Source organism: Telopea speciosissima, chromosome 1, assembly GCF_018873765.1.
Source record: "Telopea speciosissima isolate NSW1024214 ecotype Mountain lineage chromosome 1, Tspe_v1, whole genome shotgun sequence".
NCBI lineage: Eukaryota > Viridiplantae > Streptophyta > Magnoliopsida > Proteales > Proteaceae > Telopea > Telopea speciosissima.
In genome coordinates this window covers 60,008,873-60,027,212 of record NC_057916.1, presented here as the reverse complement: position 1 = coordinate 60,027,212, position 18,340 = coordinate 60,008,873, and the positions used below count along the sequence as shown (strand labels likewise).

Here is an 18,340-nt window from a genome sequence, read left to right as displayed (position 1 = left end):
GTATGAGCAACTCCTGGAAAGGCAGTTTCTACCTGCTACTGCAATGGTCAGTCACACTGGAACCTTCTAAGGACCAACAACATATTACCCCACCTGGACGGTAAAAACAATATTTCTATTCTCTAAGGTCTTGCTCCAAGATAGAATATACCATGTAGTCTCTGAATGGAAACCAAGTTTTGATGAGCACAGAACCGAAAAATTGATTGAAAACCAACAGGACAACGGTCATTTACAACTTACAAGTGCAGGACCAACCCAAGGTAACTTATTATTCTATTTGATTGCATTAATGTTTAGATGTTGGGTTTCGATCTGTGCTAACTAAATAACTGATGACCCGGCTAGAGGGGGACTACTGGAGAGGGTTTGTATATGTGCCCCTATCCTGCAGTCTAGTCTCTTAGAAAGTCTCATTTCGTTGTATTCCTGCTGCTGTTGATCTTCTTGTTGTATACTATGTTGTGATGTTGTATCTGTATTAGCCATATTTCTTCTCTTTTTACTATTAAGAAAATCTTATTAACAAAATGTGGGGCTTCTTTTATTAATTATTATACAAAGAGTGCAAGCAGTGACCAATTTATTTATTTATTCTACTATGAGCAAACAAGTTAACCTTGCCACAATCAGATTATACAAAATGATACATAGAAATCTGACCATAAAAAATTCCTAAATGAGACACCAAAGGAACTTTCGAGGATTGTTTTTTCAGATTCATTAGTCAATAATAAAATGGGCTACAAGAACCCTCCAGAAGTTTTGAAATCCCATAACAAAGTTACGTTACCAAGAAACAGCGTACCAAAATTAGGCATTTCCAGTTGTACAAATATAAAATTCATAGAGATGTTTACTTTTTGGGAAAAGGTTCTCTGAGCCACTGGGGTAGGGTACACTAGCATCTCTGTGTCTCTCTCTCTCTCCTCCTCACATGAAATGACCTCACAGCCCTCCAATGTATGATACCATTTTGTCTCACCTCATTGGTGCTCCTCTATTCCGGCTGTCAGAGAACCTTCTCCCTTACATTTTTTTATATAATATTTTATCCACCAAAAGACATGTCTAAGTATTGTGCAGCTGAAAAGTTATGAGAAGAAATCATCCTTACAAGGAATTCTTTTGAATCCAATTGCATCTAAGGAAGACTAGCAAGAAAAATAAGCCCTGTGCTTTGGAGTAAATTCTTTTTTAGAATGTAAAAGAAATCTTCTTAAATAAAGTGCATCTATTAAACCTTCACATACATAACCGAAGTTTTTAAATTTTAATTTAGGGGGGAGGGGGGAAGGTTTAGAAGGCCTTTTCTTTTTCATTTTTTTTTTTTGTGTTTATGTGTGTGTGTGTGCAGGGGGGTGACTGGGGGTTGTGCACAATTCTCTATCCAGCCTGTACATACATTTGCATGGCCAATTGAGATCTGAGAGTTTCCAATGACAAGCCCCTTACCTTTCATCATCAAAAAATTTGCATATATTGCAATAGTACTTTGCCATTGAAAGCCCATTGCAGGATGGTGTTGTGCAAATTGGTCCAACTGCCTGAATCTTCAGGCAGGACATACACATCATTTCCGATGTTACTTTCCTGCAAATAAGGCACAGTTTATCAACTATTAAAGAAAAAAAAAATTCTACCTGAATTTTCCATACAGAATGCCAAAAATTACCTATCCATTGAGTGATCACTGACTTTATCATGGCAGAACCTGCATGTAAACAACTTTCCACAGCAAGCAGCGAGGAGTTTGCAGTTTCTTTTGTAATGCTCACACCCAAACACCTGTTTCTCTGGATCCCGAAAAGATGGAGAGCATCCAGGCACATCTTCACCATTCAAACCTTCCCCTGTTCTTGTTTGAGGTAACTTCTGCTGAGCTGCAATCCACCGACTAACATAACCAATACACTGATCAGAGTATGCGCGATACATGATCCAGATATAATTAGTATAAAGAAACATACCTAGTCATAAGATTTTGAATAAGATATGCTTTCCTCCTTGGATCAAGCGTTGAGTCTCGAGAGACCTTTCGTATCTCTGCCTCAAGCTCACTTTGATTCATCCGAAAAATATCTCCCCATCCAGGCCTGAACATCTGATCACTCGGATCCAAGCTTTCTTGCATATCAGTGCCTAAAATAGCATAAGATTATAAATGCGAAGTCCAACACAAAATCAGCTTGAAATAATCAGATATTAACTTTATCCCAACCTGTATAGTCCAAACAAGAGCCAACAGAAGCAACAGAAGAAGTCACTGCACAAACCTTCTTGAGAAATGCTACTCTCTGATTTTGCTTTCTGCTGAGATGCCACAGGAGTTCCTTCCCACCATTCATCAAGCCACTCACTAAACATTGTGTTTTTTGCAGCCTGCTTCCAAGTGTCCATCATTTTATTCTGCTCTTCCTGACTAAGTGCTGAAGTTACCCATGGTAACATTGACTGGAGAACCTCTGCACCTGTAGTTCCAATAATGCGGCCAACAATTTTTTCCTGCTCCTCCACAGAAAAGTGTGTATCAAACAACGGCCATAGCTCAAGTTCTTCCCTAATAACATGTTGGTCCAGTGAAACTCTTATGGATTTACACATGCCTTGAAGCTTCGTTGCAAATTCATTGTGTTTTCTCATAAACTCAGAACCAGGATCAGCAGAAGAATCAGAGTTCCTTCTAGTTGAATCCTCAGATATATTGGAACTGTTCAAGGACTCATGCAGCTGTGAAAGCTCAGAAAGAACTGATGATATATCCTCAAACAGTTTTTCTTCCTGTTTGTGGTCCAGAGTATACGAGTGACTCACGTTATGTAGATTCTCCTTGGATTCCAATGCTGGGAAGACTATCTCATCCTCAGCATTGCTATGGGCCCTGTAAAGACCCCATAATAAACGAAATCTTCCACTAAATTGCCGAAGAAAAGCCTCATCACAACCATTAAGCTTACCAGATTCAGCATCTAAATATTCCAAATCCTTGCGAATAGCTTTATGAAATTTGAAAATGTTATCAATTGGTCGTGATGTGTAAGCAATATCAGAAGAGCTATTATCTGTTTCCCAAACAAAAAGACTGGAATTAAGAGATGGAGCAGAAAGATTGCCAGACAAGGTACGCATAGACTTCGTGGCAGCAAGTGAACTTATTCCCCGGTTGCCATTGGTAACTCCCAAACCAGGGACACAACAAGCCTGATTACTACCAGATGGTTTACGGGTATTTACAGTTTCAATATTATTTTCGCATGATCCTGATATATTGCCACGTTTAATAGGCCTGTGGTCATCATTTGAGGTACATGGAGAGGCACATGCACAGGACAGCTGACTGAGGTCTTCTTCGATTTCAATAAACTTTTTTACAGGACAGCAACCAATTGCACTTGAAGACAGACAAACATCCTCCGGACGACCCTTGCATGCCCAACCAGAGAAAAGTGTTACCAATGCCATCTCAGATGCCGGTGCTGTATCATATCAGTACATAAGTCAGAGATGTACCAGAAAGCACTGCATATGTAGCCCAAAACTTTTCTTAAAGTAACATAGATAAGGAACACACCTGCCAAATACATATTTCGAAGAAAAGATCTTGCTTCAACTTCACTTAGTGATCCTACAAGCCATGGTAAGACACACTCCAACAATTTCAAGGGCATCACACATAGGCTCTGGTACATAAGTTCTCTCTGCTTTTGGGGGACAAAATGCTTTCGTGCAAGTGGAATGACCTATAAATGCAAAAAGAATTAATAGATGCCTTTAAGAGAAAATGGAAAATTTGACAGGAAGGTTGAAGCTAGATAGCGTCTAGAAAAAGAAGAGGTACTTTAAGGTTGTTCCCAGCAATGGCTTGCTTTTAGGGAATCCAAAATCTGATAATGTGTGATTAAGCTTCTGACTTCAAAACTTATCTAGCAATAGTTAATATGCAGTTGGTGACTTGGTTCTCTCAACCACTCTATTCAGGAATATCTTTGCCCATAACTTGAAAATTGTTGCAAAACACACTAGAAGGATTAATTATTGAACCAAAAAATAAGGCTCACCTGTACTTCTTCATTGTGAAAGTGCTTCTGTATGGAGTCCATTATTTGATCAGCATGTGCACACAGCTTCGTGTAGAACTCAGCCAAAGTTGAGGTAGCACCGGCACTTTGTATGCTTTCTATCAAGCACCTAAACTTATTAAACTGACTTGCTTCTTCAGCATGCTCCTGAGCAAAAGAGAGTTCCTCATCCACTGCAGGGAATATAACATTGTCCTCGGCAATACTGCATCCAGAGTGGCAGGAAATTCTCAATTAAGAAAGATGAAAATGAATATATATATATATATATATATAAAGTCCAATAGTAGCAACAGAATGATCTCTAAGATTTATTTACACTTTTTGTGCAATAAGCAAAAAAAACCAATAAGAACAACTGTGTTAACAACATGACATTTCGAAGATGCCCATCAAATGCATCGGTGATGTAGATCGAAACATGAAGAAGAAAATGATCAAGACAGAGTTCAGCCAGCCCAACCAGGTCCAGACCTGAGTTAATCTGGTCTGGTTTGGCCTGGTCCTTTGCTGGATTCGATGAGGCATATTCAAAAGTGGCCAGGCTGCTATTTGCATGGAGACCACTGGAGAGTGTCTAAGAATATAGGCTGCAATTGTGAGTATCAAGAAGATTTGAGCTGTCAAAACTGCAATGAGAAGATTTTATTTAGTTGCTATTTGGTTTAGCTTCTAATTTGGCTGCTTAGTCATTGATCAAATTAGATTTTAGTTAGTTTCTATTTCCGTTTTGAAGAGATTTTAGGCTAGATCTTATTACATAGCTAAGAACATGTTTCCTTTTAGTACTACTTTCTAATTTGTAATGTTTCTGGAAGAAAAATCTTAGGATGAGTAGTTCCTATTTTTAAGTTTTCAATTTTGTAATAGTCGCTTTACTATTTAATAAAGAGAAGGGGCTGGACAAAGGACACGATTTGAGTTTTAAAGAAAAAAAAAAAAAAAGCTCTGTGCTTGTGCCGTGTGATTCAGTGCGATGAGATACCCAGGTCTGTGAGAGATAGACCAAGCCATAGGTTAGAGGCCTTGGTTATATCCCTTCCCCTTCTTCTTCCCTTCTTCTATCCTTTGAGTTTCCTAGTTTCTATTTTTATTGTTCTGCAATAACCTTCATCTGAGAGTACTGAAACCCTGTTCTCTGTTATTATTGTTACTGTTTGATAGAAGGTTGTGTTATTGATTCTCCATTGGCAGCTGGCTTTGAAGACTTAATACAGACCTGCAGCACCTTTTGTGCTGTGTTCCTGAACAGCATCTGTGAGTGGAGATTATCTGATCATCCAACCAGTAGCTGGGGTTCATGTTTTGGTATGTTTGTACCACAACCCTAGACCTCCTTCGATTAAAAACTCTTGATTATCCAATAGCCAGATTCTATTAAGGTACTGAGTTACTAATTTTGATTCATACTTGCTATTTTGGAATTTATCACATATCTCTTGATCTAACCATCAACCTTGGCTGGAATTTTGAAGAGTTCACCTACCCAAGGTCTATAACCTTCGACTGGAAGGATCTGATCATCTGAGTTTGTTAGTTACTAATTTTGTAACTCGTCTTATTTCTGAGTTTTAAGAGTTCTGTGTTCAGCCGATAGTATAATCTGCTATACTGTTCTGTTCCCTGTGACAGAATATCATCTTAGGAGTATGTTTCAGACTATTAGGTGTCTTGTGTGTCAAAGACCTTATTGGTAGCCTACTGTTTGGGTGATTTTATACGATCTTGCTGCTGTAACCAAGTGTAAGCTTAATGTTATTTCTGTACGTGAGATCCAACTTGAGGTTAATGGTGCAATCCGGGGTTCCAATAACCCGGTTCAGATCACTTATGGGCCCACCCGAATACTACATGACTCAAATAGTGAGTGGATGGTAATTCTGTAAATTAAAGACAATCTAACAAAGAAACAAACCAGCAAGTGGAATAGCACGTATGATGAGGGAGGAGCATTTTTGGAAGATGTGGGAGGGTAATAAGAAAAGTAGAGTTAAGGGAATTAATTAAATCTAATAAAACAAGGGGAACCAACATCGTCTTCAACCTTGGAGTAGAACCAGCGGCGGAAAGGGCTTAGGTTTCAATATGGAGGTTTCCAAATCAAGAGCTCCAATCAACCTACAAATCTGAAAAAAGGTAACTGACTCAAGAAACCTATGTAGGGCAACCAACAGCCAGTCAGTTAATCAGCTGTAGGATCAAATAAAATCTTCTGAAATCAGACCAGGCACAGCTGTAGCAGCCAGATCGGGTTGCAGGGTTTGCTCTCTCAATAGAAGTGCCATTAAGGTGCAGGAAATCTAAAGATCATGTCACCCAGAGGTAGCAAATAAACTCCCAAATCTCAGAATCAATGAATCAGATTCCAAGGAGTTCTAGCAGTTTGTACTCAACCAAACAGCAACACAAGTAATAGCGAAGAAGAAGAAGAAGAAGGGAGGAGAAGTAAAGAGAGGTTTAGAGAGAAGAACAAAACGAGATAAGAGGGGGGTGATGTAGGACAAAACATGAAGAAAAAGAGGCCAAAGCACTGTTCACGTGAAAAGTGTCACATCCCCTTAATTGGGCTTGGTGAGAATATTACTAGACGAATCGTGGGGGCAGTTTTGTCAATGTCTTTAAGTCTTTTTAACTGAATGGACACAACTTAAAAGGGTGGGAACCACAAGCTATGGAGTTCGGCTGCACCTATTAAGCCATTTAAAGTGGGGTCGACATGATTCAATTGAGGAGATTTGAAGGCTTTAGAATCAATTAGTATTTAGTAGTTTCTAATTCATGTCTTTCCTAGTTACTAAGTTTTATTAGTTTCTATTTCTAAGTAGTTTCTGTTTTTGTTAAAGCTTGAGATGCAAGCTATGCTTTTTATTTATATGTAACAGCCTTTAGAAGCCTCCCACAATTTATAGAGTTGAATGAAGATTGCTTTTAGCAAATATGATTCCTTTCTCAAGTGTTGATTGTGACTTGAAGGGTTGAGAAACCTGGCTGAGAGAGCCGAAGAATCTTTATCCCTCCTTCCTCCTATCTTCTTCCTTTTTCCCTCCTACCCTGTTCGAGCTCTGTTGGTGACTGCTGCTGTGATTCTTCAACCATCTGCCTGATTGGAGTGTTATTCGGTCCCAATTCTGGCCAATTCTGCTGGCTTGATTAAACCCTAAGTCTAAACCTTCTATTTTACTCTCATCTCATAACTCAACTTCTGTCCATCAGAATCACATCCAATTTGCTGCAGAGCTTCCTCTCAACAAGACCATCACTCGATCCAGATTTGTGCCCAAGCTGATGCCTGGTTTGGCCAGCAAGGCTTAACCTTCTAATTTGGTATTGCTTCCATATCTCTCAATCCCACCACCAGAATTGAGTGAGATTTTCAGCAGTGTTTCTTCCCTATACAAGCATCATTCGATCCAAAGCTGGGAGAATTCCTTTGGCTGGTTTGGTTGATTTCATTAACTTTCTAATCTGCCTCTTGTTCCTATTTTGGATTTGTGGGTATTTGGGACTAGTATCCTACTCTTACATTAGGAGGGAGGGGCTCGCACAAGTTACCAAGGGCTACGGAGGCTTCAAACCAGCAAACTCAATTCATTCTCCAAATCTAAATCTTGCGTAGGTTACAACCTTGTATTTAAAGACTGAAATAAATTCCTAAATCAACTCTGCCATGAATTAGCCTATACTAAAACATGGAAAGGACTCTACCACTAAGTAGCCCATTTAAAATAAAAGATTACAAGATAAAATCCCAATAATAAATCTAAATAAATAAATAGCTATAATATCCTACTGAACCGAAAAACCCAATTGGACCTGGTTCATCTAGGTCTAGATTGCCAAAAGGGTCAAGCCGGTTCAGCCACGAATCTGCATCAGTTAAGCTACCAGTGGACTAGCTTTACTTCAACAGGATATTCAAACTTTGGCAACAGGTGGTTCTTCAAACATTAAACCACGGGTTTCAAGGAGAATCCAAGCCCTTGTAATACTGTGGTCGAGCATATCCACAAGTTATGCCGAGACTAGATATTCCTTATTTTTTTTGTTGGGACAGTGGACTGCCACAAGTAATGATCAATTTGTTATCAAACCAAGGAATTTCTTCACAAACATAATACAGAGGGAAATCATTTCACAATTTGTCATTTTCTTTATCAGATTCAACTACCTCAAAATAAAGCCAAGTTCTGGAAGCGACACCATACAGTGTGAAGACCCTCATACTTTGAGAGTATGATAACTTGTGAACAGAAAAGGAACTGCAACAAAAGCAAGAATGATGAAAAGGATACCTATGAAAGATGCAAACTTCAGCAATAAATTGTAGCCTCTCATTGAAAGCTGATAGATCAGAAAAATCTCCAGAACGTTGTATCTTCCTAGCCTCCTCTGCTATATCATTCAACTCTTTTTTTATAGAACTATGCCAAAGCAATATTTCATTTATTGGATGTAACTCAGTAGAATCAGTAACATCACTGTTTGAATCCAAATATTTTCTTTTCCCAATCTTTGAATATCCACATGCACAGGATCCTTGCTCGGTCTGATCAATTGACATGCCCACCCCAGAATCTACAGAACACTGAAGCTGAGAATCATCTTCACAGTTTTTATGAATACCAGATATCTTTTTTCCTTCCATCCATGTAAATATAACCTTCATTTAACACGAGTTGTAGTCAACCACAATGTAAAGTTAAGAAAACATAACCAAACAGAAAATATAATATTTTTTAAGCTACAAAAGAAATTTCCCATGCCAAGATCAAACACTTTACTTGTTGAAGAAGCTTCTCTTCTGGGACTATCTTGCACAAGCACTTCAGCATATCTTGATGTTCATCAGATGAAATAGAAAATGAAAGCCAAGGAAGGAATTCTGCCATCATATTCACAGGAATGCTGCACAAAAATTGCCAGACTATAGAAGCCTGCTCTTCAAATGAGAACTTCTCAATGAGCAAGGGAAAGACCTGCCACAACCAAAGACAAACTGATATTATTCAAGTTCATTTTTAACATGCGTGATTTAATATTATATATCTACATTTTCATGATTGTAGATGGACGAGAATGCAGAAATAGATTTTGAAAGCATATGAGCACATAGGGAATCTTTGCCATCCCATAGTGACTTGATTAATGGATGCACTAGAAGACAACAATCCGAGAACTTTGGTTATAAGTTAAAACTTCAAAATGTAGTTTGTTGCACGTGTTTTAACATTAAACTCAACAGCCAAGTCTAGGTCATCATTTACTGTTTAATTTCATCCTTTTTTCTTTTGGTTCCTCGCATGCCAAAAAGGAAGACAACTTGAAATCCTGATGTCCTTTACAGTGTGATAATATGCTTAGTGTAGATTTAGAAAAAAATTAGGAAGTTTGAATAATGCATGATAGTGAGAGTCTCAGAATTGCAAACCTTTTGCACACAGAAGCTAGAACATATGTCACCCACTCCAACAAGGATATGCTTGGAAAAGGAATTAATAAAGATATTGAGTAAAGCATTTAAGTAACAGTCTCAGAATTAAGAACCTCGTGTACATAGGAAGTCAAAGGTATGTTACTCAAGTATGACGAGGATATGACCATGTCATTTTGCAGTTAATAGTGAATGTTCTAGATATTGATATAACTCATATTTTCGAGTGTCAAGAATCAAGATAACTGCACTAAAGCATTGAAGTAAGATTCCTTTTTTCAGGGGGGGGAGGGGAGAGGTTGTAGCAAGTAGAAATCACAATAAGTTAATGGAAGGATAGTGGTGTCTTATCTGTTGAAAACATATGATATCGTGGTGGCATTAGATCATGTCTGACCAAGCTTAATAATGCAAATAAGCTAAATCCTGGAGCAGAAAAAAAAAATTTTGAAGATAGTACACATGATATGATCTCCTACAACCAAAGTAATTAGGAAAATGTCAAAATATTGGAACTGATTAGATACCAATGTAGATGATCAGCATTGTTAAAGATGAGGTATGCCTAAGAAAACAAGTAATGTTATGTATTTATTTGGGTAAGTACCAATTCTATTAGGAATAATGTTATTATGAGGTATGTCTAAGAAAACAAGTAAAGTTATTTATTTATTTGGGTAAGTATTACTTTTATTAGCAAGTAAAGTTATTATTGAAGTGGAAAAAAAATTAGAGTGGGATGGAGAAAATATCTGCCACCAATCCACATATTGATCCATTACATTTTCTTATCTATGCACTCAAGTATTAAGATTGTATAACTCCAGTTCCATCGCATACTCAAATCAAAGAATACAAGCACCCAAAGGAAATTCCCTATTTATAGTATAGAGTTCACCACATAGATTATTAAAATACAATGAGAAAATTGTGTACATTAGTGATTAGAGGGGAAAAAAAATCAATACCTGCTCCTCTTCCTTGGACATGTGCTGACTAACGGATGTTTGAAGGGCTCCTGTGCAACAAGCTAACTCTCTCCGAAAGCTTTCATCATTTTTTGTCTTTGAACTCAGCAGCTCGAACAACTGATCGAAAAGATCGCTTTCTCCCTTGTGCTCAAGGGAGTATGTCCGTGCTACGTTCTTCACGCGTATATCAAGAGCTGGAAAAATGACCTGAAGTTTCAAAAAAGCAATTGCAACATGTTGTTAATAACCAAAAAGAGAGAAGAAAGTTTCTTAAAATTTCTTAACAGGTTCAGTTCAGGCAGGAGCCTTTAAAGATAGTAAATGTCAGAATTTATATGATACTATTACAAGTACGTGTCGCCAAAAGATTTGAAAGAATCCAAAAAGGTTAAGCATGTTTTTTTTCCAGCCATTAGTCCTTTTCCTGAAAAAAAATATCAATTGGTCGTAATCTTCTTTTGAAGAGCTTGACGAAATAGGCCAGACTTCTAGGTTCATGTCTCAAATTTTGCATATTATACAAATAGACTGCAAAGAAATGTACAAGCTCATCTTCATCAAAATTTTGGGGTGTTGAGCATTGCACTAACAGGCATGATCAACGAAAGCTAACGATATTATCTTTCTTATTTAGTAAAACCTAATATTAAAACACAAAACTTTAACTTCAATAATGTGCCAATGGAACAGCTTACCAAATATTAGCATATCAGAAACTTTATGCCTGTTTTCTGATTTTGATACATGTATTTATGAAGACAAATAGGACAGAATATCTACATCTTTTCATTTGAGAAAATTAAGGTATTATGGGTCAGGTCAACCTGCTGTCTAGCAACTGACCTGATTCTAACCTGGTCTGGCACATTTTAGTCCTGATATACATGTTTGCAGTTAAGAACCTTCAAGAAGCCTAGTTCATTACTGCAATTGTCCTTGTCTTCTCATTTTTCTGGCTTGATGTTTGGTTTGGTCCTTTTGTCGGATAATGTCCAGAACTCTACTAATATGATGGAATTATGGTAACTCTATTCTACAATTCATAAGTATGAGAATATGTCGTAGGGTATAATTGCTAGAAAATATACTAATGTAGTAAATTTAGTTCTATAATAAGTTATTATAACTTTATGACGACTCTTTCTTATAAAGAAATTCATATTCTATCAAGTATCCTGGGAGTTTAGAAAGAAGCCTAGTCACTTCATTCACTACCCTTGCAGACTCATAAGCAACCTCTATTGGAAATCGGTTCACCACAATTGTTAAAGCACTGACTGAAGAGAAATTCAGTCAAAATTTTTTCTCCTTGCAAAACAATTCAGATAACCATTGATTGTCCGCTTTAATCAATTATGATTAAACATTACTACTCTCAGTTTGCTTTGAATCCAATCTCAACCTAACATTTTGAATCCAAAACAAGGAATCTCATTTAAGAATCCTACGACTTTTCAATCATCCTCATGATTTATGACTTGAACCTTAAGTCTTATCAGAACCTAGTATTCAAGTCTCTAAGGCGGCAGAAACTCCATTTTTTTCAAACCATTTATGAGAGAAAAATAATAAATTTTTATAAGCGCAGTTCCTCTGTTTCAAAAGCTAGCCGTTAAGGAGAGGATGCCCAAGTACCTATAAGTCTCCACATCGAGCTACTCACATCTGTCGTCTAGGATTCAGATGTCTAGATTTGCCGCAGACAAATTGTTGAGAGGGAATGGGGTAGCAGCTGTGACTTCCGCCTTCCGTGTGGAAACCCAACATCCTCACCCCTCTTCTCTCTTAGATTAGGATACTTTGGGTCAGTTTTAAATAAGGGGTTAAATTGTAAGCTTTTTTATTGGTCTTATCTAAAGAAACCAAGTTGAGCTAGATATTTGGACATTTTAGTATTAAAAAATAAAGGCAAAACTAGTCTAATTTAAGTGGACTACTGGTCCACAAGTAGAGTGCCTTTATTCCTTTTTCTTTTTCTATTTATTTTAGGTTCTTTTAATAGGTCTATATATATAGATCAGAGGCTACGATTTAATCAGATATTTATTTGATATTTTGGATTCAGATTGGGAGAACCTTCTTGAAGGCCTCATCAATGCTTACCCATACCTGTTATTGCTGCTGATATACTGCTATTTGTTTGCAGTATATCTGATATTATCAATCTGAGCTACTGTCATTCAAGTTAGTGTAAAAGCTTTCAATCCAAGATTCAATAACCTTCAAGGTTACTAAGGTTTTGAAATTTATTTTGCATAATTTGCCTCAATTAGGTCACTTTTATGTTTTCTATCTCACTTTGGAATTGAAGAAATGGGGTTTGTGATGTTTCAGTTTTCTTTTTATCCAATACCCTAGATTAAATAATCAATAGCAGTGCTGCAGAGAAATGAAATGTCACACAAGTAACATGCCCAAATAAAGGATATGTCTCAGAAGTAACAGGCCCAAATACTACTTTCCCTTTGTTTTCTAGAAAATAAACTCAAAAGAGATTTCAGCACCAAAAAAATAGAAAGTAAAAGGGAAAGAAAGGGGGAATTAAAATTAAAACAGAGTTCAATCGAGAAACAAACAGATATCTTGGGGGAGTGTTGGAAATAAATTGTTTTGGCGGTAGAGTATGAACTTTCCAGTTGGATTATGTGTTGCCTATAAGGCACATGAAAAGCTATTGCTAGAATTGGATAGGACTATAGTACAGGTAAACCCAAATAATTAAGAAAAAAATCCTATCCAAGTTGAATTCAGCAGTTATTCCCAACCAATACAAAACTTCTCAGGAATCTCTAACAAAAGGAGTTTGTATTCTCAGCTCAGATGCAGATTTTACAATGCATGCACTCATTAAATATCTATACTGAACTGTAAAACGATAGTCCATAACACAGGAAAAGGAAATGAGTGTATCGTACTCAAAAGCACCACCACATTATAGCGTAAGAGCAACTTCCAGATGAAAATTTTTGAAGCGTTTACAGTAGTATGGGACCGCAGCAACATCACTTAGGCAGTATCCAGGAATTACATAGAAGACAATAAGAGAAAAACGTGATCATAAAGGAAAGGCCGCTCACGATTATTACTTGCAATCCTTTGTCCGACATGAATCTAAGATTAATCAGAATTTAATAACAAATGGTTAATATAACTATTGTTTCCTGATGATTAAAAAAGCAAATGATTACACGACACGAGGAACAAGGGACGAATTTACGAGAATTCAATTGCCCAACCTGTCCTAAATCATATAAGGGAATAACACACGAACTGAAACTAACAAAAGAGCGAATCCAGTCAAAAAAAAAAAACATTATCCAGGTAACAAAGAACCACTCAAACGCATTAAATTCAGGTGAAAAACAAAAGACAAACAAGAATTGAGCCCTAAGGATCTCAAATCTCATTCTATCATTTTGCGAGGTAAGCAAAGTTGCATAAACTAGCTAGCGCACCTCATCTTCGGCATTGCAGTGATGCTTATAGATTGCGCGAAGAAAGTGATAACGCTCGAACAGTGGTCGGATGTCGCCGTCCTGGTCAGTTGCAAACGCCATAGCAGCTCGGTGCAGCCCATCGAGCAAGGAACGGATGGCTTTGTGGAAGAAAATAAAGATAAGGATTGGAGATTTCTGAGAAGAATTCTTCAAGCAAGGTTTAGAAGAAGAAGGATCCACTGGATTTACAGGTCCGGTCATTAAAGCTAAACCTCCATCTCTATGTTGAAGACCCGTTGTTAACGGAGTCGCCATTAGTGAACACAAATATCAACCACCAACAGAAACCAAATCCAAAATTGCAGAAGAAGACTTTCAAAACCCTAGATTTTCCAGAATCATAAATCTCCTCTCTTTCTATCTTTCGCAATCTGTTGCGTCGTCTTGCTATTCTACGTTCTTCGATTTCGTTCAACGGGAAAACGGAGCGGGGAAACAAACGACAGGAGAGAAATTTACTGCGGTTGATGAGGGAACACTGGAATGAGAGAGCGTTTTTATAGTCTATGCCACGTGGCTATTTTTGCCACGCTGTATATCTCCTACACGTCAGCAAGCGGGATTTCGAAAAGTGTCACGTGACTGACATGGGCGACGAGTGACACGTATGAATGCCACGTAAACACTTTTCCCTTCAAAGGCTTTCAACTACCACGACTCCACGAGGGAGGGCACAGAACAGGAGTTGTCTTATCATGGCTAGTTTAGGAACCTCCTCGTAAGCTTCCACTGTGTCCCCTCGCAAAAGCTTCTTCTTTTTTGAACAAAATGAGTTGGATAAGGTACGGATAAAGAAATGTTCCCAAACAGTAGCCCGGAAGAAAAGAAAAAACTAAAGAGAATTTAAAGGGTTGGGGAGACGGGCTAATGTGAATAATATAGGGGTAAAATGGTCACATACAGTTTTTACTCCAGGACTTCAGGAGCATCATTACGACTAGTTGTATTCAATGACTCGTGAGAGTATGACATTTGGGAAAATATCCCTACGCAGGCGGTGTGGCCGTGTGGGGTATGGGTTTGAGGTATCAGTATTGTTTCGGGGCAATACATATCAGTTTTACAAATGACCAATCTCGATTCTATGTTAATATCGAATTGATGATACGGTACGAATAAGGGGTAAAATAGTCAAAAATCTATTTTTAAAGGAGAATCAGGGGCATATTTGTTCGATACAATCAATCTTTGTCGATACTGATCCGATATCATATCAGTTTCCAAATTGACCGGTACCCATTCTGGTACCATGCACTAAAACCATGGTGTGAGGATACTTTCCCACAGATTTTCACACTATGTCCAAGTGAGCATGGTTTGAGCTATCGTGCAATTAAACATGTGTGTGTCTTCATGTGGCTTGTTGTTAACAAAAATAGTTTCATGTGTTGTGATTGATATATATGTAATACGAGATTCCTTTTACATGAGAGAATGAAAACCATGCTCACAAAATTTTATTTTCTCCCTTTACCCAAAAAAATATATATTTTCTCTTTTGAACAAACATGTGTATTATATAATTTGTGTTTTTTTAAGGAAAAATTTTTCTAATGCTGTCAGTGTACCCTCACCCTCTAATATAGTATTTTTTTTGGGAAAGTGTTCTCTATGCCACAGCACAGCCTACGCCCAAGCACATGGGCAGCCTCTGCAGGGGGCAAGGTGGTCATTGCATCCACCCCCATGTGCCTAGGCTTATGCTACGCTGTGGCACAGAGAACAACATCCTCCTTTTTTATTATTGATTTCTCTCTTTTTGTTGGATAATTGTATTACAATTCCTTACAAACAATTGAAATAACACAAATTATAATACAATAGCTTAAGCAGTAGAGACTAGGTTGTTGTTATTGATCTTTGGCTGAAATGAGAAGACCAAAACTTGAATTTGATATTGACTCACACCCGCAACAACTTGAACAAGTTTGAGGTTGAGTCACACTTGTGGTGTTGCCTTTAAGGTAATTGATGCCTCCTACCCCAAGATAAAACAACCTCCAACTAGAAGATAAAGTAGTTCTTCTAGTCCCTTGTAGGAACCAAAAGCTTCAACACAGCAACCCTCTAACCGTACACAGACTTAGAAGAAAAAAAGAAAAGAAAAATAAGATTTTATGTGATTGCAAAGTATGAGCATGAATATGTATAAAGATATGTGTTTTGCAACGCATTTGGTTGGATTTATATAGGCCCAAAATCGATACTTACACATCCTTGGAATCCCCAAGAATAATCACCCACTAATGACCAATTTAATTGGAGAATTAGATTTATGGACATGAATTTAAAATTAATTCCTAATTCATAGTCATTCCCCACTAAAGACCATGAAATGCCTTAAAACCCCATAAAGGGTCATTCCCCACTAAAGATCAAAAAATGTCTTAAAACCCCATAAAGGGAAAGACATAATCTATGGCCATGAATTGAAAATTAATTTCATAAATGGAATTAATCTCAATCAATATTCTTGATCCATCTGTGAATGGACTTTAGGGTACCCATAGGATGTTACTACCCTTTGGAATTCAACAATTACTTTATTGATCATATAGGTCTCACACCATAACAAAGCAATCAAAACATTTTTTGAAACTTAAAAAATAAAATATATTTTAAATATTTTAAATTTAACATTTTTTGCCATAACCATGTCTTCTCATGTGGATGATTCTATTTTCATCATCACCATTGGTGTGACGTAGGAGAATTCTCCACAATGGCAGCATGGGAATCCTTGTCTTCTTTTAAAAGAAAAGATATATTAAGGCCTTAAGGGAGAGTAATATCGGGTTTGCAAGGTGGGGAACCGACCACTCGTGAGGCGGGCGGGAGACAATTCATCAATGGAGGGTGGAGAGAGAGAGAGAGAATGTGTATTAGTGTAGCCTACATTGACAATTCAAAGATCTGTTTTCTATGTATTAAGGGAAAAGGTTGGAAATGCTAGTAGTATGTAGTATGCTAGCACCCTTTAAGTGTCTATCTCCCTCTTCAATCTACCTCTTCCCTTTTGAAGGATAGGGAATCATTTCAAAGGGAGAAGAGAGAGAAGACAACATGTATTGGTTACATATTTAATTTCGTGATCTAAATAAGGGAGAATATTCGCTGTGCCGCAGCACAGGCTGAGCCCAAGCACATGGGCTTGCCACTTAGGGGGCAGGGTGGTTATTGTGTCCACCCCCATATGCCTGGGCACAGGCGCGCAGCCTGCACTGCGGCACAGAGAACAACACCCCTTAAAGTTGTTAAATCATATTTTTCTTCTTGGATGGCAAAAGTTTTCCTTGTAATTTTAATGGCCATACCTAATCAATATTTTTTCTCCATATGGGTAAGAGAGAGATAGACTAATGGGAATGCTGGCGTAAGCCACACCCCCGGACAGTTGTTTTTCATTTTTTTTTTTGGCCTTTCCTTTTTACATCTGATAATAGTATTGAAATTGGTTAAAACTTAATAAACTATAGTCGGTGAAAGTGGATCTTACTCCTAATTAAAATTTAAACTCCACTTGATATGCCACGTGGCAACTAAATTAGCCTATAAGAAATCATAGTGCAGTCGGAATGGATCTGCAGTGCTTAGTGCTTAACCAAAGGAAAAGGAAAAGGAAAATTTGTCTTTGTGTATCTTTTTAGTCCACCATTTGTTGCTTTTAGACACAAGAAAGTTGAGAATTTCATCCTTCCATGGGCCATGCACTGATTCTAACAAATTAAATGGATCATGACTTACAATGGTTTTGCCATGGTCAACATAATGGTTCTTCCACCCACCGCTTGAGGACTTGATACATACCGGGGCTGCCTTTTAGGCGTCGTTTGGATGCAAGGAGAACTAAATGAAGGAAGAGAATGGAAATTTTCAAACTAGAAAAAGAAATTTTTGTAATCGTTACCGCATGTGACTACAACACTAATTTCAAATCACACCATATTTGATAATTAAATTTCATTTTATTTTGCATCTATTACCCTTTGGTTTAAAAAGTAAAATAAAAATTACATGTAAATTGTATCATTACTAAATATACTAAAAAATTAGGGTCTAATTTTAAAATGATTCATGTAATATTTCCCATTTTTTTGGGATAAAGCATAATTGAGTTGAGTTTCCATTTCTTGCTTTAACTGGTTTATTCTACACCCAAAAAAAAAAATATCAAGGATGTAATTTTAAAAAATTGTCAACCGTTAACTCGTGGGGATTATTTTATGAAATTATTATTAAGGCAAGATATCGTTGCCTGATAATGTAACCCCTTCACTAACGCAGGGGGCCAATGAGAGCGAGAGCAGAGACATTAATATGGATAAGATTTTTTATTTTATGAGGATGAGGTGGTAATTTCAC

General features: G+C 37.3%; 1 protein-coding gene and 1 long non-coding RNA gene across 2 annotated transcripts in view; both read right to left on the bottom strand.

The window, feature by feature from the left end:
* LOC122661995 (zinc finger protein BRUTUS-like) overlaps nucleotides 1-14,413 on the bottom strand; it is a 30,392-nt gene extending 15,979 nt beyond the window's left edge. Inside the window, exons 1-10 of the mRNA XM_043857530.1 lie at nucleotides 13,937-14,413; nucleotides 10,479-10,688; nucleotides 8,861-9,055; nucleotides 8,372-8,739; nucleotides 4,059-4,284; nucleotides 3,572-3,740; nucleotides 2,277-3,476; nucleotides 1,971-2,142; nucleotides 1,676-1,897; nucleotides 1,456-1,593 (exon numbers count right to left, since the gene is read on the bottom strand). Of these exons, the coding sequence (XP_043713465.1) occupies nucleotides 1,456-1,593; nucleotides 1,676-1,897; nucleotides 1,971-2,142; nucleotides 2,277-3,476; nucleotides 3,572-3,740; nucleotides 4,059-4,284; nucleotides 8,372-8,739; nucleotides 8,861-9,055; nucleotides 10,479-10,688; nucleotides 13,937-14,233 (3,197 nt within the window). The 5' untranslated portion in view covers nucleotides 14,234-14,413. The remainder of the gene's footprint in view (nucleotides 1-1,455; nucleotides 1,594-1,675; nucleotides 1,898-1,970; nucleotides 2,143-2,276; nucleotides 3,477-3,571; nucleotides 3,741-4,058; nucleotides 4,285-8,371; nucleotides 8,740-8,860; nucleotides 9,056-10,478; nucleotides 10,689-13,936) is intronic.
* Nucleotides 720-1,234, bottom strand: LOC122662009. The gene is made up of 2 exons (XR_006332955.1): nucleotides 1,034-1,234; nucleotides 720-859 (listed from the first exon to the last, which is right to left on the bottom strand). It is a non-coding gene; the product is annotated as an uncharacterized LOC122662009 (long non-coding RNA).
* Nucleotides 14,414-18,340: the final 3,927 nt, after the last annotated feature.